The sequence below is a fragment of the Mycteria americana genome, chromosome 12 (genome assembly GCF_035582795.1).
Source record: "Mycteria americana isolate JAX WOST 10 ecotype Jacksonville Zoo and Gardens chromosome 12, USCA_MyAme_1.0, whole genome shotgun sequence".
Classification (NCBI taxonomy): Eukaryota; Metazoa; Chordata; class Aves; order Ciconiiformes; family Ciconiidae; genus Mycteria; species Mycteria americana.
In genome coordinates, this window is record NC_134376.1 from 4988036 (window position 1) to 5014142 (window position 26107).

Below are 26107 nucleotides of genomic sequence, written 5' to 3' on the forward strand. Positions count from 1 at the left end.
TGATTATGATTTGGTGGATACTAATATTGCATCAATACTTGGCAATAACTTGATCCATTTTGATACTATAACCTTTTACTGAGAAAAGCACAGCTAGGTTTGCAATTTCACCCAGCTCTCAGACAGCCTAACTTACTGCTGTGATCCATGCCTACCATCCATGCAGGCAATCTTAGCTTACAAGCAATCCAAGCTAATTTGGGTTAAGCTTGTGTCTGTTACAGAAGAGGGCATTTTGGAGAGGAAGCAAATGTTTTATACCATTGAAGACACACAGAGCATGTAAGCAAGCCAGCTGCAGGTACCCACAGTCTTAATCCCATGGCATCATGGTTAATACCCCAAGTCCCAGAGATCTTTGATATCCGAGGATTCAGCATCTCAACTTGAAACACTGACTGCAGGCAGCCATTGAGCCGCAGTTCCCCAAATACCATGCTGAGACTCAGCTTTAGAATCAGACTACAACCACGTGCTGAATCACCTCGGTCCTTTGCAGCATGGTTTCCATTTAGTACTTAACCCTTCTTCAGCTGGAAGTCCAGAAAGATTAGGGCTGAACCCAGTGTCTGCAATACAATCAATTGCCTGTGTAACTGGCAGAATGCCTTTTAAACACAGAACTTAACTTCTGGCTATTGAGAACATAACAGGTCTTGTAGCATCACAATTCACTTTCAACTCCTGCCAACAAGAATCTAGCCTCTTAAGTTCACAGCACTTTCTAGCAACAATTAAATCTTTAAATGCCAGCTATTGGAGAATACATACAACTTACTGGAATATCCAATGTCAGTTTGCTTTAACTAAAGAATCAGAGTGCAAAACAAGGATGTACCACTATGTGCATGGTGTGTCCACACCCAGAACGTTGTGTGTTACTTGTCTCTTCTCATTTCAAAAAAAGAAGGATATAGCAGATTCAGAGAAGGTACTGACGGGGATAACTAGGATGATTAGAGATATGGAATGGATTCCACACAGGAAAAATAGTTTAAGACAGAGGCTGAGGTGCAAGGTGACAGAGTCTATAAAAACAAAGCCAAGAGGAGCTGTTCAGCTCCTGGCCTCTTCCAATAGAAGAGATGGTGAACACAAAATGAAACCAAGCAGCGTGTCCAGAACAAGAGAAAGTGCTTCCATGTTTGTAGTTACACTGTGGAACGACATACTGTTAAGACAGGGCTGATGTTAACAGTATGTGAATGCAAAAGGCCATTATACAAGTTCTTGGGGAAAGGAGGAAGACAGGGAATGCATCAGGGGATTTATTAGACAGATGGTCAGGAAGTCCCTGCTCCGAGGCAGCCCATGATCCAAGAAAATGGTGGAGGCAGACTGCACATAAGTTAGCATTACTGTTTATTTTCTGTGTTCTTATATTACCCCGAGGATACCCATCTGAGGCAGAATACTGGGCTATAGAGATCTGTTGCCTGAGCACATAGAGAGAGATTCTTATGTAAAAGTCTCCAGACTCTCTCAACACTAGCCACATTTGGGGGGTGGGGGGTTGGGGGTGGGGTGTAAAAATGAAGCAGCAAGGGGTTAAATGATATATTTCTAGTCATATTAGAAGTCTATGAACAAGCTGGGAACAGAAACACTCCCAAACTCCAGTGCCAATTTCCCCAGAAGGAGAGGCAGTACGTGAATGCAGGAAAGTTGCGCTATTACTTAATTTCATTCTTTTCTGCAGGAAAGGTATCTGTAGGGATCAAGCCATAGAGGCTTAATTTAAGCCAGGTATGCAGATAAAGCACCTATCCTCTCTATGACAAAGAGGAAAGATTACCTGGGATCCCACATAAAATTGTTCACCTGACTTGGAATCTGCATTGCTAAAGAGGAAAAAACCCATCTCTTCAACTTTGTGGTTTAGGATATGGTATGCACATGGGCAGCGCCTTTGAAAAATGCTTAAGTGCACACTTGTGAAGCAGGTACAAGAGACACAGCAGTGATAAGAGTTACAACCTTGGCAACACTGCCAATATACAGATTCCTGTCTGAATAGGCAATTTTTTTAAGCCCCTATTGAGTACAAAGGGAGAATCCCTGTTTCTTAAAATCTTCCACTGTCTCCTCCTGAAATGCAAATTGGAGGTGTGCTGCCCTGCACACAAGGACTATGGTTACAGAAATGCCACAAACCTCAGGCTACCCCTATATTCCATTTCATGAGCCTGCAAAAAGGGGCACCAAAAGATACAGGGACGCTTTTTATGTGCAATAAGCAAGAATCAGGTCAAAGTACAGCACTTCGGCTTGCAAAACAAGCATTTCCACAATACACCAATCAGCAATAATGGGTGAGAATCCTCTGCCGCCCTCTTCTTCCCCGGCCTAGCCCCAAAATCGTAACTCAAAGAAAGGCAAGTCCTTGCACGTTGCATGTTTCAGAAACAAATCACAAGTGGTGAGACTGCCAAACCAAGCTGGATTTTGATGTGAAAGGAGAAATCTGAGAGCTACTCTGCCTGCTTAACACTGAAGAAAAACAAAGCTCTCGAACAAGCCACAGTGGGAGAAAGTTAGCTATCCGCAAAAGTTGAAATTCTTATTACTTGTCTGTGCTCCAGCAGTTCCCCTCTTCAAAAGGAAGTGAGCTCACTCCGACCGTGGATTCAGTGAACACTTTATACTGAGCAGGGGAAGAGGAAGTGCTCATGTAGCTGGTGACATCTGCAGCCTTTCCTCCAGCACATGGCTTGGCCCATCTCCTCTAGCACATGGTCCATTATCTGAAATAAACATGCGTAGGAACTCCCAAGCCCAGTATAGATTGTTGCTTTTCTTATGTGATGTATATGCACCACACTAGTTGGCTTGTGGTTTGGAGACAAGGGTGATTAAAAATAATCACCAGTCTGTCCAATTGTGGGAGTTGCCCGAGCTGTATATTCTGCCCAAATGCAGGAAGTAATGGATAACTGAGACAATGCAAAAGAGCCTGCAAAAAACCTGCCTTGGAGCTCTTCACCAGCTTTTCAGTTAAATGGCTAATAGTGCTATAGGAAGAAGGAAAGCCTGAATGAAATGGAGCAGGCAATATTTCTGCATCCGGTTCCAGTGAGTGAATGCATCCACTGAAGCCAGGGTTCATTCAGCTTCCCACTACACACCTTTAGAGGAAATGTGCAAGTTCAGATTAAATCCCAAGTGTTCTGAAACAGTGTTGTACGGCTGTCCCAGAGCCTGTTAAAAAGCACTCCCTTTTTCCAAGCCAAGTCTGACTCAAAGCATAGCCAGCATTTGCACGTCTACTATAACATGGCACACACACACTCTTCTGTCATGCTCTACAGAATAAAAGCTCAATACATAAATTATCTGCTACACACTCTTGGAAAGTAGTAAGTACACTATACATGCATAAAAATCAGACAATGAATTTAAATGACCCGTTAAAGGCCACAAAACAAGTTGGTGGCTAAGCCAAGATAACTGCAGTTCCTGGAGTGCAGGCCTCTGAGTAATCCACTATCAGAGCATGCAACATGTTACTGAACTAGTTTTGCCTATTGGAAATAAAGGAAATAAGGAAAAAAGGAAGTAAGGTTTAAAGGATATAGCTTATGAAACCATGGCAATTCAGCTCACATCTTCTGGTTTACTAATCAGGCTTATAAAACAAAAGATGCAGAAGGATACCAGATGATCTTTCATTATTCATACCATTAATTTCATTGTAAACTAGGTATCGACTCTTCTAGCAATGGCCGAACATGGGCAGGCACATTAAGTATGACAATTAAAATACAAATTTGGGTCCACACACAAGTATGTACCAGTTTAGCTATTATCACAGAACTTCACCAAACACTTCTCAAGCAGTGGTTCTCACAGGGCTCTAAGGGCTCCTCCTCCTACGTGTCAAAGAATTTTTTTTTTTTTTTACTGATAAAGACTGTGTGTGAGCTAACTATCCATGCCCTTGCAGTGAAAAAACAAACAAGTACAAGACAAAGTGTTCAAGCCCACAGCCATTCTGGTGCAGAGCTAAGCCAGAAGTAGCAGCTGTAAAATATGAATAACGATACTGACCTCCATAGTACAGCATTTAGTATTTCTTTATTGTAGCTTTTTAAAATATATAGGTATATCAGTGAGAACATAACTTCTGTTTAGAATAGAGAAGCATGTACAGAGAAATAATTTCATTTTCATAAATACTAAAAAACCCCGACCCTGAGGGGCAGTGCTGGAGAGAGATGCTATTTGGAAAACTGAGTTAAGTTACTACTACAGGGTCATTAACACCAACTGGAAGATAATAAAAGGAAAACTATCACTATATATCCAAACTCCAACTCAGCATGACTGAGACCAGGAAGAGGCTCCTACATCACACCTTGTCTCTGTGGATCTGTTTTATAATCCAAGCACAAGCCACTCTGGGGACTAGACTGCAACACGTATATGGAGTCACATTCATGTAGATAACATGGACTTGCAGCAAAAGCCAAGTGTTTTGGCCAAAGGCAAGTGTTTGTAGCATAGGTGAAGAACTTCGTGTCACCAGTGTCACCCAAAGAGTATCCTCCAAATGCAAGCTGCAGAATCTTAAAGCCACGTACCAAAAGACTGTCCCTTAACTCCTGAAATTGTGAATCAGTTATATCTCCCAACAGGCACAGCTGAATTTAACCAAACTACACATGGTTTTCACACAGCTTTTCAATGCCTTGAATCTATGGAGAAGAGATTTGGTGCTACTCTGCCCTTTCTTATGGTGTGTAAAATGGCAGGCTGCGTCTACCAATTTCTCAGCCACATTGGCCTTTTCCTTTTTGGAAAATGCAAGTCTGACTTTTTTTAAGAAGAATTTTGAACTCAAAACAGGAAGAAATAAGCCATGCCTGTGTGTAAGCCTCACAGCATGCTGCCAACCAACATTTTCCCTTAAAGCTGTACAACAGCATTCAAAACACATCTACAAATGGCCCCTCCTGGAGATAAAACACCTAGCTAAGAAAACAGTGGACACATTTCTCCCTAGGAATAAGCAGGAACCTTGCTTGGCAAAGCTGCTGAGGGTGGCAGGTTTGGTTCTGTTTAACTAAAGCTCATTCCCTCTCTAGGCAGTGCACTTTGCAGAGGGGAAAATAAATAGGCTGGAAAAAACCCAGAAGCTTGCAGGGGGAACCTGCAGGGAAGCAAGCTGCAATGTAAACAGAGGCAGAGCAGGGCCGGGGGTCAGGAGGGCTGGGCTGGATCTGGCAGTGGGAGCGCAGGTACAGCCCCTGCCCCACACCAGGGCGGAGGCAGGAAAAGGGGGCCAGGAGCCGCTTTCCAAAAAGGAAATTTCACCCTGCCCAGGATATCCAAACTGCAATAATTTTCCATGGGCCAATCAGGGAGGAGCGAGGCAAACGCACCAAATTAGGAAAGTAAATACTAGAAGGGGGAGAGGGAGGAGGAGGAGGAGGAGAGCCCAGCTCATGCAACCACCTCCCAAAGCCAGCGATGGAAGAGGGGTGTGGGTCCCACGCTGAGCCCCCACCAGCCCTCCCAGACCTGCCCTTGGGAAGGGGGAGAGGACACTGTGCCACAGCCTCACCCACCACTGTTCAAGTCACCAAGATAGCAGAGAGCTGCCCCTGAAAGACAGATGGCCAGAATGCATAGCTACACGCTCCCCAAAAAGCCTTCCCTTTCTCGGGCAGAAACACCTAAATCACTTCCCAAAGCCTGGCCCACAGGGTACGAGAGCTGCAAGACCCTGCTGGGGGAGAGGGGAAGGTTGAAGGGGCTGAGCAGGGATGTTTACAAACGTGTCAGCCCCTCCTATGTAAGAGGAACTCGGAAACGAAAGGGGTTTGGCAAGTGAAACCTCAGATGTCTTTTGAGGTTTTCTGAAGACTTGGCTGGATTAGCTTCTGCTCAAGACAAATGGATGCAATCATTAATCATCCTTAGTAAACACTCCGTTAGGGGCTGAGCACAATTCAACACTACTATTTCCACTTTCTCCTTATGCAAAAGAAACATTCTCAGAGAGTCAAATATCAGTTGCAGGCATATGCCAAAGTCAAAAGATACAGCCTCTGTTAGTAACACAAACCACACTGTGCTGCTTTGCGCAAGATGACTGAATGGAAACTAACTACCATATGTTGGCAAAGAAACCATCCCCCTCCCCTCCCAGCAACAAGCTTCATCTAAAAGGAGAAGGTTAAACATAAACTAAAAGCAGTGCCTGAACAGAGGACTAAAACCACAGCTACCTCCAGCCCCCTCTTTCTAGAATATCTGCACTGCACATCTGTGCAGCTCTGCAAGACCAGGGGAAAAACCCAAACAAGCAAGCGCCTCCAGATCTATGCAAAATCAAACTGGCTTCATTGTGACACTGAAGTTGTTCTCAGCTACGTAAATTTGAATACTACTCACTGAATTAGTGCTAACTGTCAGAAGATGTTAGTGTATTATACCTTTTTACAAATGTACAGACAAGAAAACAAACCAAAGGCTATTACTATTACCAGGTACACTCTTGCTATTCTGAGGCCTGCACTTTTTAAAACTCTAATACATCATCCTATACTATGAGTCTACTTTACTTTATTAAGTATATTATACTTCAAGTAACAGCTTTAATGTTAAAAAAAGATTCCTGCAACTCCGTAACATCAACTCTGCTGAGAAGGAAGGAAAGAAAATATTCCAGACAGTAACTTGATGTTCAGGTTACTTCTATTGCACATTCATGAATTAGATAATTTACAAAACAGGATACTCGCACAGATGTACATTCAGATTGCTACAGCCCCTCAGTACATGGTCAGCATCCTACCCCCATTTCCTTCTATTCCCGGGAAACCACGTGCCAATGGCCACCCTTGTCCCTAACTTCAGATAACACCAGCACCACCCAGCAACAACAGATTATTATTGAGATAAAAATAAAACAGGCAGTCCTAACATAGAAAATATTTGTCTGCTTTCTTTTCTCCATGCATATAGGTAGCTCTTGATAGATATTTCTAATTCCACTGCCAAAGATAGACTAGTAACTCTATAGTGTGAAACTGAGACTCAAGTTTCCCCCCCCCCCAACCCTTTGAGCTCTTAAACAAAACCCTTGTGCCCTACTTCTATCCACCATAACAGTTTTTAACAGTCCTCCATAATTTTGAACAGCAGATATTCAACAAGTTGGTTTTTTTTAATGGGGTATTTCATTTACCAAGTATACCAGACAAAACACAGGGCTGACAGACTGCTGGTGGAGAACACCTTTTCCAGAGAGCACACTCTGCATAGTTAACATCTTACCTGATAGTGCCTGTGGGGGACGGGAGGGGACTGACCACGCTCCGGAGATCCGGCTCCGGGATGTGGATCTTCAGAGGCGATATTTGAGGATAAAGTGGCCGAAGGGGAGGTGATGAGGCTTCCTCTTTTGCTTCCTCTTTATGGTATAAAGATGTGAACTGGATCTTTATAACCGTGCTAGGGAATCTGAAAGTACATCTGTAAGGGAAAGAAAGGGAAAAGTCAATTTCACACATGATACTAAAACACCTTTAAGTGTTTTTGTATGCAATTGGCAAATCATTCATTCATAGCATAGAAGTCCACCATTCTCTATCACATCTTTCTGCCCAGAGTCCTGGGCAGAATTACTGATCTTTCACAAGTCTCTGTATATCTGTCATAGCGCATCACCTAGTGATTACATGCAAGCTGAAGTTTGGGTAAGTTAAGCAATTTCCCCAAGGCCCTATATTCAATCAATGACTAAGCAAGATGCAGAACTACAATGACATACTCTCAAGTTCCTGCTATATCAAGACTAGAATTTATCTTTTATCAGCTCCATGCACATAACTCAAAGATACAAGTTACTAGAAAGTATCAAACCACAAGCAACATGGAGCAAAAGAACCATAAAGTCCAGACAGAGGAACAAACAGCCTCCAGGTAAGACCAGTCAGCACTATTTAAAGACTGGCCTCTACATATTGTATAACTAATACCCATTTATATCTCTGCACATGATGCTAAAGGATCATCTAGCAGGTTTCAGATTAAAATACATTCATTTAGAAGTGCCTCCCTTTTAGACAGCATGGGTTATAGCTAACAGGATCAGGGCCCCTGCAAGCCTATAGGGCCTCATTTCTTTTCTAAATAACACTTCTTTCTAATTGTTATTTAGGGAAAAAAAAAATAAATCATACATCTACAACTGTAGCCTTCAGGAGATGCTGGGAAATTCAAAAGGAAATAAGCACTGACATTTTCCATATTTGAACAGAAAGCTTTCTAATTTATAGTGTCTACCATAGGCACAGGGCTGTAAGAGCGAGTGTTCTGCAATTCTTCTTATTGCACTTTAATTAGACAATAATGTGCAATCAATACAAGCTTTCCAGGGATCATTTCACTGATAGCAAGGTTAAAGCAGCAGGAAATAAAAACCAGGTTTCACCGTGGGAAAGGCCAGCAGAGCACAGTAATTGTGCTGGCTTCCAGCATCTTGCCTATAGAAGGAAATGAAGGGGCTCTAGCAGTGTTGTTCCAGCACTGTAAGTGCTGGTATAGGCTGTATGTAATTCTTTTAACAAATGCATTATTGAATCCTGCCAGGTAACAGAACAAGGTGGCAGGCAAGTAAATCCGCATTTGCGACCACCTTATCTTAATGCTGCTATCGATAGAAATGCAGAGAAACATCCCATCACAGCTCTGAAAACATACTCTCTTGCTCTTGGTTCTTCCACACAAGCTAGTTCTGCTGTAAGGTAACGTTCAGAAACCTGCTGTGAAGAGTGCAAAATTATCATTCAGGCATAGGAAGCTCATTCCCATCTCCCACCTCATCTCTCAAATGAGCTGGCTCAGCATTCAGCAGCTTCGACTCACAATGGCTCTGCTACATACAGCAGGAGTTTGCATTGCATTTAATTCACTTCAGAGGTCCTGCCACCTGCATTCATTAATGCATTAAATAAGAGCATCATTGCTGGCAATGCAGCCTAATCGTGTTTATCTAACCCTTCTAAACATGGCTCCCTGCAGACTCAACACAAACACACAATTCAAAACAGCAGAGTGTCCGTGCCTTGCAAAGTCTGCCAGCAGCAGGCACACAGCTTACTGATACGAACCTGGAACAAGACTGTTGAACCAGTGCTCTGGATGTTAAACTTTTGTACTGCTACATGGATTTCCTTATAGGAAAAAAGCAGAGAATACACAAATTTGCAATGAGCATCACATGGACTAAGGCTCAATACTAGTTATGAGTAAAGCTTCATCATTTCTCAAGCCCTTACTGAGGAAAAGCTGAGCTTTCTTTCACAGAGCAATGGAATTCTCTGCTGTAATGCCAGGTGCTCAGCATTTTTCAACATCTGAGTCAAGGACAAATCAGTCCTTGTTTAACAGTGTTCAGTGCAATCCCAACCTGCTGCTGACCTCAACAGGTCTGACTGCACAGAGCCCTAAGGCGGTTTTGCAGCACTGTAGAGGCCAGAAGATCCCCACTGCAGCTTCATAGCAGTAAGCAGCTCTGTTCCACTGCCACTTAAGTCTTCCTTTTCAGAAGGACCCAGTAATTCAAGATCCACATCTCCTACACATTACTGATTCCAGGTGATGGTGCAACTATCTCCTCAACAATACTACACTTACTGATGCTGTTACAATGTTAGATAAGAAGTTGATACCTGCACCCAAAACACTGTGAGGCAGTCCCATTGGTCTGCGACTATGGGCAATCTTAACAAAAGCTAACTCTTACTTTTCCACAATCGTGAGTCAAACTGAAATATGAAGTCTAACCCACTAAATGTGTGCTGAGAAGGCCCATCTAACATTACTTGTTCCTTGAGAGCCTCCCCAAAGCTATCCGATCCAGCCGCGTGACTTACCCACAATCTCAGACTAGAACGAGGGAAGAGAATCAGAGAGGCTGGGCTGACTACACAAGCAAGCAATTTGTTGGCTGCTGTGATTTCATTTTTAGAAAGACAGGCTTCCCAATCCACTGAAGCAGAACCTAGGACATACAACTAGCTTTCGCACATTATGCTCGCTAGCACGTACGTGGCCATTTTGTAAGGAACCAGTTCCAGAAAAATCAGAGCGCAGATATATGCAAGGGTGCTCACAGCTTTAAAAGGCTCCTGCAGCCTCATCTGTGCTGGTTTCCAGCATGGGCACTGCCTGCAAAGCCAAGGTAGGGGTAATTCATTGGCAGAGCCTATATGCTTTTAACTGCTGTAAAAACCTGGGACCCAAGGAATGGTAATGCAATGCAAAATACAGTGTAAATTCCTGACGAACTCCTCCCCTCCCTCAGGGGTGAGAAGGTGCCTGGGATTAACGTTATTGTTCCAGTCTCTATCACAACCACCACAGTAATGCAAACAGTGACAACAGCACAGCCCAAGTCACTGCTTCAAATCAGCATACACACACTAATACTGGGGAACCGTGCCAATGAGAAATCAGAAAAGCATGATTTCTGAATCATCTTGTCACAGGAAGCTCACTTTTCATTACACTGAACCTGAATGCAGTTTTAATGAGCTTTTCTAATTGTTCCCTTAATTACCCTCTTTCTGACCAAAAGAGGATAAACTCAAATTATATCGGGTAGTCCTATTTAGGAGTGAGGCACGTTAGTGCAGGATTTAAGCCTATGAGAATTACACTTGTACAGAAGATGAGCAGGACAAGACAGACAGCCCAAGCTGAACTGAGTATGCATTCCTTAAGATTACCGATTGTATTTCAAGTTATTTAAACTGAGTTACATTATTTGATCCATATTGCATGATTCCTATCAAAGATGCATAGCAATTACTACTAACTGCTTAACATTTCCATCATGAGAAAAAGATCAATCTGAAAGCACAAATTAGACTCAACATAAAAAGCATAATGAAGTTAACTGGTATTTCCAAGGATGCCCAAGAGGCAACTCTTAAGTGCCACTGAAATTTCCAGCTGATTACAGAAGGGTAAATTAACAGTCTGCAAAGTCTCTTGGTCTTGGTACAGGCAGGAAGCAACCTGCTTCAATTCCAGAACTGTTGAGTTTTACTCAATAACCTAGTACAGACAGGTACATCCTCCAGTCCCTGGCCATATAAACCATGTATATATATTGTATTCACACACAGTTATAGTATGTTGCACACATCTCAATTCCTTGTGGGAAAGGATTCCTATTTCTCTAGGATGCCTTGTAAGGCAGTGAGAATAGAAAGCTTTTTTTAGTTTGTGTTGAAACTCAAAACACACAAACACCTCCCTTCCCTCCCCCCCAACCTCTGTAAACTACATAGAAACAATTCTTGCCTTATGAGATTACAGCCAGGAGAAAGTCAAAAGAAAATGGATTGCTGGCTCCCTGCTGCATGCTTGAGTTCACAGACTCCATAGCACTCACTGAATGGATGCTATATATACATTGGAGACCAAGGGAAGGAGGAAGAGTGCACATGCCACACATGGTTACAGTGATACAAAAGTTGTTGCTAGAATTTTGTTTGTTTTAACTAAGACAGATTTTCCAATAGTTTCCTGGACGAGCTCCTCATGCTGACAACACAGCACCCATGCTATTAAGCATCCTTTCATGTGGTGAACCAGTGACAGTGACCACAAGCATTTCATCTACGTAAGGTCTGAAAATAAAGTGCTAGGAAACACTGGACTTTACATAAACAGTCACCCCCAAGGCAGACTTCAGGAAAAATGGTTAGGTAAAAAACCCAATAAAACACTCCTCCATACCCTGCATGACTCAAAACCAGACATTCTCCCCCTCCTCAAAGCACCTTTTGCTCACAGATGCAAAGAAAACGGAGATGCATTTGCCAAAACATAGTTACCAGGTTCAATAGAAGCTATTACAGTCACCGATTTCTTTGTTAGAGCACCCTGAGTGCTGTTCAACACCAAATGACTTCTGCTAAGATCTGCTGCGTAAGAGCAAGAAAAGGCTAAAGAGATTTTAAAAGGAGACAAGAAATCGTGCTGGATTTATGTTTTTACATTTACACCATGGAAAAGCACAGTGACAAAATGGAGAAGACAAATCATGAAAAAAGCCAAGGTAAAATATACGTAAAAATATACATATGCAAAAATGTATATATAAAACCTGGAATGATATTTTTATATATTATGTAATACATATAAACATATATTATCATATGTTGTGTCATATATAAACATCATTCCAGTTTATTATGCAAAAGAAATAACCAGAAAAGTAAGTTGGAAGACTGTTACACATCAGTTGTCATCAAGAAGTTGGTACTATCTTTGTCTACTTTATCTTGCCATAATTTATGAAATCCTGTTATTCCTGAATGTTGCAGGTATAAATGCACCAGTAGCATCTGTTTTACAAACAGTGCCGAGATGCAGGTTGAGCGACAACATTTTATAAAATGCTTTGTTAAAAATAACACACTTCACAATTTGAATCAGAACAGTAGCAACAGTCCTGGGGTTTCATTCACAAAAGTTAGCTAAGCATGATCGTCTCCTTGTGCTGCAACTGCCACTTTTTGTTTTAAACTTGCAGATACTGTTACCACACCACTGACTCTCAGTATCTAAATCTTCTACTCTGCCATGATGTGAGGGGACAGTAGCCCAGCTCTTAAGGATGAGGCAGTTATCTCTACAATCAGTAAATTCCTTGGATTCAGCAAATACGGAGAGCCAGAGCTCTAATTACAGCAGCACGTGTTGTGATAAAACAGAACTATGTCATTACTAGCTAAAGTTTGACCAAGGATGGCCACAAAAACCCTTGTAAAAGAGAAAAAAAATCCCAAACAAGCCCCACACAACAGCTGTTACTCTGTCTCCTGTAACTTCTCTGAAACCATTTTTTTCTTTGTGTCAATTACATATAATTTACCCAGAAGAATACGGTATTATTCCCATGCACAAAGTTCCAAAAACATGTTGGGTTTCTCAGCTCAAGTGAGAATTTACCATCAGTCATCTTTGTCAAGATATTATCATTACCAGTTATTTCAAGGTACTTGATGTGATTTTGCCAGAGGGCAAGGCAGATACTTCTCACCCTTTCAGTCAACCTGTAGGGTATATACCAAAATTTCAGGCCATGATCAGTGTGCTGGTACTGTATGTAGCAGCTGTTACAGAGAAGTGTCCCAATTACCTCCTGTAACTAATTTTCTTCATCTTCTGTAATCAGCTAAGGGAAGAACCACATGCCTGCATCTATGAAGAAAATCAAGTTCCCATTAAGTCATAAATCCACTCCCTATTCCCATAATACTTTGAAGCAGTCTGAAAGGAGGTGCCTTGGACGACATAAAAGACTCACTGGGAAAGTTTAGGCACCAGTGCACCCAATATCACACTAAATTTGGTTAGAAAAAGATAAGAGTGTGCTTCACTTAACTAAACATATATCTAAGCCCTGAAGGTCTGCCCATGGAGAGATAAACAAACTGAGACAAGAACAACTACCTCAGATTCACATTTCTTCAAAAACAAGGCTCTGATAATTGCTGTGACCACCGCAAAACAGCTGAGTCCGGAACATTTATTGACCAAGTTTTGTTGCTTTGTGATGCTGCACTCTGCCCAAGGAGAGCGACGCTCTTCAGAACTTCGGCTTTTCCACAGCAAGCCTCACTGCATTACCCAGCACAAACCAAAACACTTCAGTTGCAAAATATTTAGAAGGGTTTCCCTCATTTCAGTAAGTAAAATAACCAAATCAATTTTCTCCATCTTCATAAAAATAAACTAGACCCTTACTCCCCGATGGGAATAATCATCAGAAGTATTGTGCTCAAAATGATTATTTTACTGGAGCTACAGCTGTCTGAAGCAGCAAGATGGGCAAAAACATGAGTAACAAAACCACCTTTCAATCACAAGTGAATTAAAATGAATATTAGTTTGAATGAATGTCAAAACCATACAACAAGCTCCGAAAGCTGTCTGAGCTGTCACAGGAGATTAGGTACTATTCACCCCTCCTTTATAATAAAATAATAATAATAAAATCATAATAATAAAATCATCCAATGTTTCCTGTTCTACTCCCTACCCTAGAATTTTTTTTCCCTAAATAACACTTTGTAAGCAATACCAATAAGAAACCAGTTATATCATCCACTTGGCTAGTGCTATCTGCATTCCAAATGAAAAAGTTAATTGCACTGAGACTACAGAAAGAGTTCTGGAGGAACAAAGACAGATACATTTTATTCTCTTAAGTCTAAATACACATTACTAAACAAGCATGTACCTATCACCATGGCAATTTAAGAGCCATTGTAATTCTTTTCTTTACACATCTCTTTAGGCTAGGGGACATAGGCAGCAGAACTGCCAGGTGTTTAAGAGTGCTTGGTTCATTTTGGAGGTTACCACAGTCTTAAAGTTATGAGTTTTCAGCATTTGCTATTTCCCTTTCAATTGCTCTACTGATCTGATCAGATTTAACACAGAAATCCTATTGAAGGCCTACCCATAAAGTCCTTTATCAAACACACATCAGAGAAAGATCTGTAACGGTAAAATCATTTGTTGCATTCAAGAAGAGATAAGCAAAGGGTCTGCAAGTATATGGTGAAGCCCAGAATCCACATTTGTTCTTCCTGGAATGAATCAACCCTATCTGAAGACAGGCAAGACAAGCACGTGGCCAGACAGCAGCAGGACAAGGAAATAAACTGCAGAGCTCCCTGCAAAAACACCTCTGGTATTATCCACTATTGTTTAATTAGAGGAAAAGCTATAAAAGTCACCATTAGTTTTTTTAGCATAACTGAAGGAAAACTAGATTTAGAAAGCACTGAGATTATCTGTAAATAAAGGAGTATAGCAATCTCCATCACTGCTGAAAAGACAGAGCAACCCATTGAAATGGTTGGTCATAATTATTCTGTAAGTCACAACATGAGTTTAGATCAGGAGGACTGGTTTCTAACCTCACAGTTACCCTGAGCTCACAAATCACTTGCCTTGCATGCTTTGCAACACAATCTAATATATACTGTCATGCTTAACATTACAGATATACAAAGAAGTACATACATCAGCTGGGACTGAACTAAAATTGTCTGTGTGCATATGTAAGTGAGTACAGGTTTGAAATAATTAGATGAATTCAAGAGAGTGGTCTTACTCCTGCTTCATGAATTTTAATTTTCTTCTGTTGGGAACTTTTTCCAGAAAAAGTACCAGGAACTAATTCCCTTGCTTTGTTACACGAGATGCACAAGTAGCTCAGCTTCAGTGTACTGGGGTCCCTGGCATTAACTACTTCTTCGGTATCATTCCTGTACTAGAGCTAATGTAAACCTGGTTTTAGTAAAGACAAACTCACACTGGAATTCCTCATACCTGATCCAGTGGAATTAGTAGCAACTAGCCTATAATTCCAGATTACTGGAAGGATTTTCTATCCTTCTCCTGAAATGCATCTGAGTTAGCTGGAAATCCTCCTCTTTCCATGGTCACCCTGGACTTGCTGGGATGAGTAACTGGACAGCTGGCTAAAGTTCTGCAGCTCACATGGATGGCCCACTGGCTTCTTCTGCCTTACAAATCATCTTCTCCCCAAAGAGTTATCAATTATGCCACTCAATCTCATGTAGATTTATTTTAACATGATCTAAACCTGTTTCTCTGCTGTCAGAGGCATTTCCTTTACCCCCACCATCATCCCTTCCCCCCAGCCATTCCCTCTCAATGTCACCCTCATGCCAATAGTACCATCCAAACAACTGCACAGCAAGTCAAACCAGGTAGCTGAAATAATAATTAATTTCTTTTTTTTGTTGGAGTAAGTTGTCAGGCAGATCAGTTCCCTAATCTTGCCTTCCATGGCGACACAAGCACCAACACAGAGGAGGCAGAGGGGACAAATATCAAGGGGAGGAAGGAAAGGAAGAGGTACCAGCAGAAATGTTGCAGATTTATGACAGATTATAAGAAAACAGAGCATGTAACCACAGACTCAGATGGAAGCATCACATGATCCAAACACTGACTTCTCCTTTCAGAAAATGAAAGGCAATTCATTCATTTTCAGAAAAGCTTTGGTCTTTATCAGGTAAATCACATCAACCACCACGCTGATGCTCTGAGGCTGGAAATTTTCAAAAGTTCCTGAAACAGAAAAGTCACAATTTTTTTTTTATCAGCTTAATTATTTCAAACCCAAAGTCACTCAGCCGTACACAAGAGGACCAAACAAAGACCGAAAAATGTTTTCTGCGTTCCAACAAGTGCTTCCTGCAGCCCCGTACCCATGGCAATTCTCCCATAGCAACCGGCAGGTCACGTCTGCAGGAGCGGGTTTGTGGTCATCTCAGATGGGATACACAAGCTCTGCATGCTGCAAAGTAAGTGCTTTTTAGTACCTTCGTGCTTCCAGAGTTTATTCACTGATTGTCCTTGAGAAAAGCAAGCGCAGTAAGATGGCTGAACAAGGACAATGCTTCAGAAAAAATTAAAATTGCCATTTCTCTTTGTCACAGACAAGACCTTCTCCTTATGCTCCTTGCTGCTGTTTAGCTGGATCTGAACACACAGTAAAGGATTTTTTCCCCTTAATGAGAAGGCACCGTAGGTTACACTGTGATTTGCCTAACACTGCACATTACCATGTTTAAAATGAGGTTTCCAACACAGCCAGACAAGATTTCAGATGGGCAAAGAGCGTGTGCAGGCAAGTGTATCTATTTGAAACAAACACTACCAGCAGCATCAGGCAAAACCACAACTTATGAATAGCTATGTCTCTTAAAAGCACCGAGTAAATTAGCTGTAATGAATGTTTCTATTCAGCTCAGTTGCACAGGGCTTCCCTTTATGCCATTTCATCAAGGTTCAAACATACTGAGAAACATTTCCACACACAGGCAGATTTTCAAATAGGTATTTTAGCAAACTCCTTCGAAGACAGCAATGTTCACAGGAAAGTTTGGGCGAACTCTGGGATTCCTCTCCCTGCCAGCACCATGCACACACAGACATATGCAGAAGTTATTTTTGTTGCTTCAGTCCCTCCAGTCTCTGCAGACATCCCACCTTGCCGTGCTGACGAACTGCAAGGTCTCGGCCACTGCCCATCCCGGGAAAAGGCAGCAAGTGAAACGGAGCCAAGCAGGTGGTGGAGGGGGAAGAGCATAAACACCCCTAGGCTGATCAGGGAGGCTAAAAAGGGAAAGAGATACCAGAAGCCCAACCCAAAGAACATCAAAATGCTGGTTTGGTTCATATATATCTTCTTTAAAAGTGCACAGGAGAAGACAAGCACTTTTTTTTTTGAGGGTCCAACAACTCAATGTTGAAAGCAAAAGCTTCAGGAGAGTTTGCGCTATGATACCATGCTGTAAAACTTCAACAATCATTTTATTCTACACATCATCCCTACAATTTCTTATCTAGCAAGCCTTTTAATTGCTGTCACAGAGCAAACTGATAAATTGAGCAACACCACAGACACAAACAGTGACAGTTAATTTTTTGTTCAAGTGAGAACATTCAAGGCTGTTCCACACTGAAGAATTAGCAGTGAAGAATCAAAAGCTGTATTTTTATTTTTATATCCCTTACATCTCTTTAATAATGTTCTGATTTTACCCTTCAAAAATTATTTGAGACGTCAAGCACAGCTTCACTTCCGGATTCCCCTCTTTGAGGAGTAAAGCACAGCACAGGAAAGGAAAAACTAACACATAAGATATTGTAGTTGCCATTTTTTCCGTAATGAAATACCACAACAAGGTCAGGGAATAAATTCAGAGTATCAAAACAGCATCTCATGGAAGAGCAGGAAAGAATACCACCGAAACTGCTGAGAAGGGTGTTTCAATCAGCTAATGGAGAGCCAGCAGGAATGGTAGGAGGTTTCCTCTAGCGTCACCACCCTGCCTGGGAAGTTCACATTATGGGTGGGTCTTCTCCAGATTCCACTATCCCCAGCTTTGCAGGATAGGTCTTACAGTAATCCTGCTCAGTCCAATGCCAAAAAACCTACCAGAAGCTGCTCCAGTCTCCTACAGAAAGCTATCAGAGTGCAAAGAGCCAGGAACGTGCAGTTTCAAAAACAACCTTTCTGAAACTTTTCCAGCAGAAACCACTGTAAGCCAGCTAATAGTGTGTCTTCATTCACTTCAATACCTGCAAAAAAAGCTGAAGAATATTCTTGAAATACCATCATTATCACTACTTATTTACAAACCCAGTGGAACACTGGTCAATCCACACCTGACTAGGGATGAATTCACTTATCTATTTAAAACAGAGAAAACCCCACCTATAAACACTTATGTTAAAATAAATCCAGAAAAATCCTGACAATTATTTCCAGACAGATTATAAGTATGTCAGATGATCTCAGAAACCAAGCCTTGGTATAATCAAAAGAATATCATTAACTGGCTTTTATAACAGATACCATTAAGGCAGATTTTTGGTACTTGAGTCAGGGACTCTGTTAAAGCCCACCACAAAGACCACCTTGTTAAGTATGTATGCTAAGACAACATGGTAGTTACTTGGTGCCCATCCACCAGGCACAGAGAAACAAAGAAGTGGTGCTATAATTGTACCTCACTTAGTTTCACATTTCAAAACATGGGAGTCAGCTTCAAAATATGCCATTCACTCCAAACCAGGAGTGCCAGGCACAGAGCTTGCTATCAGAAGACAAATTCCTCTTCTCTTCCGGAGTGCTCCTATTCCTTTAAAAACAAGCAAGCTCCACTTCAGCAGCACATGGGCACATTACACGGAGTACAGCCAGTCTGAAGCATCGCAAGATCTAACTCAAGTCTGCCAGTGTGCTAAACATCTGAGCCTAGAAGGTCTTACCTACACCCACAAAAATCAGATGATTTTACATCAATATAAATTAATCTGCAGCATCAGTGACATCTATCTTTTAATCAATATTGGTTGGGGTTTTTCTTTGTCAGATTTTTTTTTTATTAAAGTCTCCCAAGGGTTAATTCTGGCCCCACTTCTACCACACCATTACAGATGCTGCTCTGTTTCCCTGTGTAGTCCTTAGTATAAACAACTTCATGTCTCTGAGCAAACTGTTAAGATACAGTGAACTTTTTTCTGTGTGTCATATGGTAAGCTACATCTTAACCAAACAGCATTCTGCCAGTCAGTTAAAGTCCATCTCATTTATCATGCCTCTCAGTATAACAACAGTGGAAAAAAACTTTGCAGTTGCATTCCCAGGGATGTCAATAGCTAGCTACCTGTGGAGAACATTTAGTAAGCTGTCCTTAAAGTCTAAAATTAACCATAAAGCTGCCATTTATTTTGAAGCTTGGGAATAGGGAGGTGTTTTAAGTGTTAGAACAAGTGGCCTGACATCAAAAACTTGATATGAAAGTTTGCCACCGAAGAAGTGGGCTGGCACAAAGAGCAGATGATGCTTTCATTTAAATGAGGTTGGCTGCCAGCACCAGAAAGTTTCACTATCAGCACTGCAGATGCCTGATATCATCTGTAACACACAGCAAGCCTATTATGTTATGTTGTTGTGCGTGTGGTTGTATACATAAAAATAACGATATTTAAGAGACTCTATATAACACACAACAGCCTGTGTACCACTGCTGCTCTAATCAGGTATTCTAGCCTGTAGAGGTCTAGATCCTATCTTAACCATTTCTTCACCAGCCAATAAATATTTGATCTTCAGAGAAAATGTAAATTATCTGCAACATTTGTGTATATCTCACTCATTATCAAGTCTTTAACTGCAAAAATCCCTTTCCATGGAAAAGGGATTAGGCTGATCAGTCTGTTAGGTTTTTTAGTACATTGTCAGCATTGCATTTTAAGGGTTTTTTTCTAAAGCCTGGAAATTATCAAAATCTGATTTTAAAATAAACAAAAAAAACCCCAACATGCTACATATAGACTCCTTCAAAAGCTAAATAGCTATTTAACACCTCTGGTTTATACATAGCTAAGAGGGGCCAGGAAACAAATTCTTTCCGCTTCAGAGAAGATGGGTGTTTTTTAATGAACTTACCCTCTTTCTAACTCCGATATTTCTGTATTTTCATTTGAATTTATTTTCCTAAATAGTGCTCATCTTCCAACCTTCCATTTTGAACCTCCTTCCTTCCATACAACACCACTGTCTTTTAAAGGATATGTTTCTTTTTTAAAAGGATCCCTGCTTAAAACTCCTGTAGGTCATAACCCTATTAGCATGTTTAAAGCCTGATCTCTCTCCTCAGAGGTGTGCAAGCCTCTCCCACTGAGAGAAAAATAGTGGTCCCCTGCTCAAGAGCCACAGGATGTGCTCAGAACCCCAAGCTTAAGAGGAAGGAGTGCATCACCTATATATATTCCCTTGCTTGAGCTTTTACTGTACCATACAAAGGAAAAAAGACTGTGCTGCCATGTATCACTCCCTTGCCACCACGCTTTTGAACAGCAGCCTGGCTGACACACCACAGCCTTTGCACAGACACATGTACAACTTCAATAACACCACTATCAGCTGGAAGTAGACACAGATGACCAGCCAGCCACTCCCTCCTCCCAGCCTTCTTTATGTCAATAAATCTTAACCTGGCTGTTTGAGCAATGTTTAATCATAAACAGTTTTGAATATGCTCCAGAATATAAACAAAGGTGAGTAGGAGAAAAACTGAGAGTCCAGTACCAAGAATCACTCACCACTTGCTATAGAACCAGGTAACAGAGCAGAGAAACAAGGAACTGCTAAGGAACAGAACACAAGCACCTGGTGTTCATTTAAAATAACCACCATGCAACAACATTAAAGTATCCAGAATTGCAACCACAGAAGGATTTCAAGGACTAAATGCATTAACATTCTTGGTTCTCTTAAAAACCAACAAAAAAAAGAAAAATTAAATTGCTTAGAACACCCACTTAGATACATGGAAATAAACTACCCTCATTGATCTCATCCCACTGCCATTTACAATGCAGTCATCTTGACTCCCTTCTGTGTTGCTAATCAAGCTAAAATTAACTCCTCTCCTCCTGCTTACCACACATGCTAGCACCAGGAAAATCAACACAGGGCAGGATCAATTGTCTCTCTCCACAAGTGCAGCCCACCTTGCTTATGTGATAAATGTATTTTTAGGACCTACAGGACCTCTCGTGGGATTTTAACTGCATTCATCATGGGGCTGGATCGCTGTTTAGACTGGGTGACAGAATAAGTAGCTCTTACAAACCTAGTTCAAATACTTCTGTGAACACCTCCTAGTCATTCTTGGCCTCTACGGACCACTGTAAAATAGGCTGCATGAAAGCGGGGATTTCAGTCCTGTTAAGCCAGTGTCCATCTTAGAAGAATCAACATCATACTTATCACTCCTGCTTTGACAGAGAGCGAAGATGTGTCTCAAGCCAGCATTTGCACAAAACCCTGGAAGACTCTTCATTGGCACGGCACTTTAGTTAAGTTTGGGGCATATTTGGAGGACACAGAAATTAATTTTATATGGTTGCCACTCTGACAACATTGGCAGAAAAACACACACATACCATACCCTACTGTTGGGTTTTAAAGCAGCTCCATTTTAGATCCCAATGTGATGTTTCAAAGTAAAAAAAGCCAAATCAAAACAAAATCCCAACCCTACCAGATAATACCCATTAACCAAAGCTAAATTTCAGATCAAATTGGCAGAACTATGGAATGGAACAGAAGCTTAAAAGAAAAAAGCACTCTGTGGAGATAAATATTCTTCAAGTGTGTGCCTGACAGCAGCCAAGGTTTTATGCTATTAAAAAATACAATATACACCAGTGACAAACAAGGTTCTTCCATCCACCCCCATGCTAACTTGCTGTCCCACTACGTTAATTCAACTGCACAACAAAAGGCAACTTGTATGAAACAAAGTAGGATGATACTTCTTTCTATATTCTGCTGTCACCACCCTTGTCCTACACCTATCCTTCATGCGGCCGTGGCAAACTTTCCACTGTAAGACTGAAATGGCAGACACTGCATACAGTCTTGGATCAGGACTAAGTTTTGCTCAGCCCTTGCCAAGGGCTCAGAGGTAACGATGCACCTCACCTTCCTGTAGGACTTCTCACATCCCACTTTCCCCAGTCCTAGGGGAGTACTGCCAAACCACAGCTCTCAGCTCCAGTGATGACACGCAGCCCCCGAGTGCTTCAGGACCCCTGGACCATGGCTGTTCTGCCAGCACCAGGCAGTGAGTAGACAGTCTGACATTCAGTTTGCTTTCCAGAGATGTAACAGAAATGGTGACTACTAGCTCTGTAACACACACATTTGTCCACAGTGTTTCTGCGCCAGAAAAGGCTGCCTAGCCCCCATTCATGATGTGCTGAGTTTTTCCCCCCTCCAAGACAAACCTTAAGATAAGAGCCTAAGTCTGGCTTCATTCTACCACAGCAGAGACCACAAGAAGTGACTCAGCAGAGCATGGCCACCACCAGCATTTCTCACTCCTTCCCTGCTTCTGCGAAATTCGAGAGCCCTTCTGAGAGGCTTTCCAAGCCTCTGCTGCTCACGCTGATCTTGGTTAAAATGAAAAAGGTCAATATTAACTATTTTCCTGCTTTGCTCATCTTGGCAGAAACACTCAACTAAGTATGCTTCTCCCTCAATCATAAACCACAATTAACACCTACCTCGGTGCCAAAAAAAGCCCCACCTGCACCCACGCTCTGGGGAACTTCCCTGTAACAGCTTCTACAGAGAGTTCTGTTTTCAATAAGAAATTAAGCAGTACAGTGAGAATTAAATATGTAGTGACAGCATGGAACTAACTTGCAGTGCCATAGTTGGCCTCTACAAGTAGCACCAGTTATTCATTTCCATACTTAACTCAACAGCAAGCATTTTAAAACTTTGCTCAACTGCTGGGGAATTTCCAGCTTGCCGCAGATCCTGCCCCTTTCACCACAGAAATCTGGCCGCGGCTGCCACAGGCAACATGCAACTTCGATTCTACCCCTATTTTCATCCTACCTCCCATCTTCTTGGGAAGATTCTTCCTTTATTACTACAAGCATGCAGATCCTCAGGAAATTTTTATACCCTGGAGAAGGAGGAAAAACTAACTGAAAAGATCAGTTCATAAGATCTCCTAATAACCATCAGAGAGAGGCACTTGTTTCAGCACCTCTGTTGGATACACTAGAACAGTTTAATTCTCATGTAAATATCATTTGCAATGCCATCAACTTTTTTCTAATGGGCCATTCATCATCGTAGGGTTTGCTTTCAAGGAAGCAGCCCATCTCCCTGAAAGGTCTCACAAGCCATCTAGAAGACTTTCCCTTCCAAATCAAAGGAACTACCTGTAAACACATTAGCAAAGGCTGTGCAAAACAAAATAACCTCTGTAAAGCTCAGGAAAAGATCCTAATTCCCACATATATATGCCAGAAAAAGCTTGCGTGTGGGATGTTACTAACCTTTGAATTCAATCAGACTCTAAGAGGGCTCTAACGTGCAGAGCATGACTATGATGTATTTTCCTTTGAGGTTTGTTCAGTTCATTTAGAAAGTGATTTGGAAGAGCTAATGTACTATTTATGTACATTATAAAAAAACGATCCATATGGAGTCAGACTTTGCAAAATGTTCACTCAAGTCCGTTCCACTCCCTCTGAAGACATTTCACAATCCATTCAGTACCCAGTAGAGGAAGCCAGGATTACTGTTTTAAAAGCAGCTCTGAGGGCAATTTAAATGTTTTAAAAGCTGACATCTTCTGGACTCGCAGCCAAATAAACATTTGGGGCAACACAGAGCATCTCTCACACAAATGTCTACAAAGTGAAATCTACCTGCAGCCTCCAAAATACTGACATTGAAAATAAAGGTTAGAAGAGAATCCCAGGCACAACCTTCCTTCCTACTAAAGAAGAGGAAAAGAAAATAATTTTACTGTGATTCAGAAGATGATGTACTGGACTCGCTTGTGAAAGACCACCTAGCAGGACACTGCTAAGATTGCAAACAATGTAAAACAATCCCAAGATTATTAAGGTATTTTAAATCCTGCCAGCATATATGACTGTGCTGAGGGGTTTCTTCCTTGAAAGGAGTTTTAACGAACTAAGATGACAAGGACTCTTTCAAAACGATAGCACATATGTAAGTTTCTGCCACAGTGGTTTCATTATTTTTAAATCAGGAAATTTTAGAGAGCTAACTTGTCATATTACTGGCATATTCTAATGCTCCCCTTCCTTTGCTTCAGTATAGTATAGAATTAGGGAAACATTTTACTTAACAGATGCATCTTACCTGGAAGCTTCACATGAACTTCATAGTTTGCAATATCACCTTTTCGGGGAACAGGATTCTAGCCCTTCTCTGCCACGTTTTTTTTTAAATAAGAATTCTCATACTTGCAATACTATCTGGTGGAACACAAAGCAGGATGAAATTGAGAAGAAACTGTGAACCCCTTGGAGAAGAGGATACAGTCACTGTCACCAAGAGACTTCAAGATTCGGAATCACTGTCCATCAAAACAATTTTGTTTCCCAAGTTCATTGTGTGGCTCTGTTTGCAGTGAAGCGCTGATCTGGGACACTCAATTGTAAACAGATCATGTGCAAGTCTAAACTACTTGATTGCGCCTATTTCTAACAGCCAGTTTGGATATGCCTTGTTTACACAAAAGACAAAAAATGCTAGCAACACTTTTATTGAACCACCACAAATTAGGAATTTTCTCCTAAGAATTCCTATGCCTGAAGAAAACTTCAGTGCTTGCCTTAATATTCCATAAAGAAAGACATTAGCAGCAAAGCATATGCCAGCCTTTGACTTCCTTTGCAGGTCTTCACAGTGCTGAAACAGTTTCATTATGGCTTGTCTCATTAGACGGTGTCTGAGAGACATGGTAGAAAAAGAGACATCGTAATTATACAGCTGAATGGACAAGACAGAAGGAGGCAAAGCCACCCAATTGCCAGGCTTGTTGACAGTCAACACCCCTTTACGCACACCGGGCAGGCAGCCAATCCAAGGTACACCACATTACGCAAGCCACAAAACAATTAAAAAGATCAATAAAAAAAGCAGTTGGCACATCTTCTATACCAAGAGTCTACCCCTACTAGTTTGGGCTACACCTCAAACTGAATATGAAAAGCAAAAATATTCTTGGTCTACCCATCAGGTGGAAACAAAATTTGCTTTCTGTGTCTAGTCCTTTTCTCCTCCCACACAACTAGGATTTTGAGTGTTTAAGAGTCCATAGTTCTTATGCCCTCGAGAGAGGAAAGGCCTTAAGTTGCTCAAGAACAATTCCTTTAGCAAGTGCACAAACTGGCTCTGCAGGGAGTCCAGTCCTGCTTAGTCAAAATGTTGGTGGCTTCCATATGTGGCCTTAAGGGAGAGAGATTAAAACAGTTTGTGTGGGAAGACTTCCCAAGGCTCCCTTTAAAGTGGCACAAAGCAGAAAAAAGGGTACAGCTATAATGTTCTATTTCAGAGAGAAGGGGAGGGACATCCTTTTCCACAGTGCTTAGACCACCTCTGCAAGGTTTTTGTGTCTCCTCATTCCATTCTAAAAGATGGAAGGGATTGTACTTGTACGTGAAAATAGTCTCTTATGCTAGAAGATTCTTGAAACAGGATAGTAAGTGGCAACAATGTGCTTAAGGTTTTCTTCCACTTATCCTCCTATCCTAATCACACAGTATGTATTAACAGAACCAGACAAAGACTGTCCATCTTTGCTCCCTCAGCTAAGGCAGAGCTCCCAATTAATTTCTACATTATTTCTCCCAAACTGTCAAGATGTCCTCAAACAACATGAAAATTGCATATCTGGTACACTTAAAGGAGGGAGGAAAACCACCAAAGTAAATTGCGCATACACAAATGACAACCCAAGAAATTAAACTCGCTTTTAAATTACTAAAAATAGATTGGGTAGGGAGGGAAGGGACTATCAATCAAATCTTAAAGTTGCTGAATATTCAAAGAACAGGTTTCTAATAGAGTGTTCTCTCAAGACCGCTTGAAATTTTTATGATAAAAAATGCACAAGGACATGAAAAAAGGAGCAGTATGATAATGAAGAGCAAAATACACAAGACAGAAGTGGATACA

The 26107-nt window shown here is 41.4% G+C and overlaps 1 protein-coding gene across 1 annotated transcript in view; it reads right to left on the reverse strand.

The window, feature by feature from the left end:
* The window catches only part of FOXK1 (forkhead box K1), a 55694-nt gene that overhangs the window by 21632 nt on the left and 7955 nt on the right, over window positions 1–26107 (reverse strand). The window contains exon 2 of the mRNA XM_075515644.1: window positions 7282–7479. Within this exon, the coding sequence (XP_075371759.1) occupies window positions 7282–7479 (198 nt within the window). The remainder of the gene's footprint in view (window positions 1–7281; window positions 7480–26107) is intronic.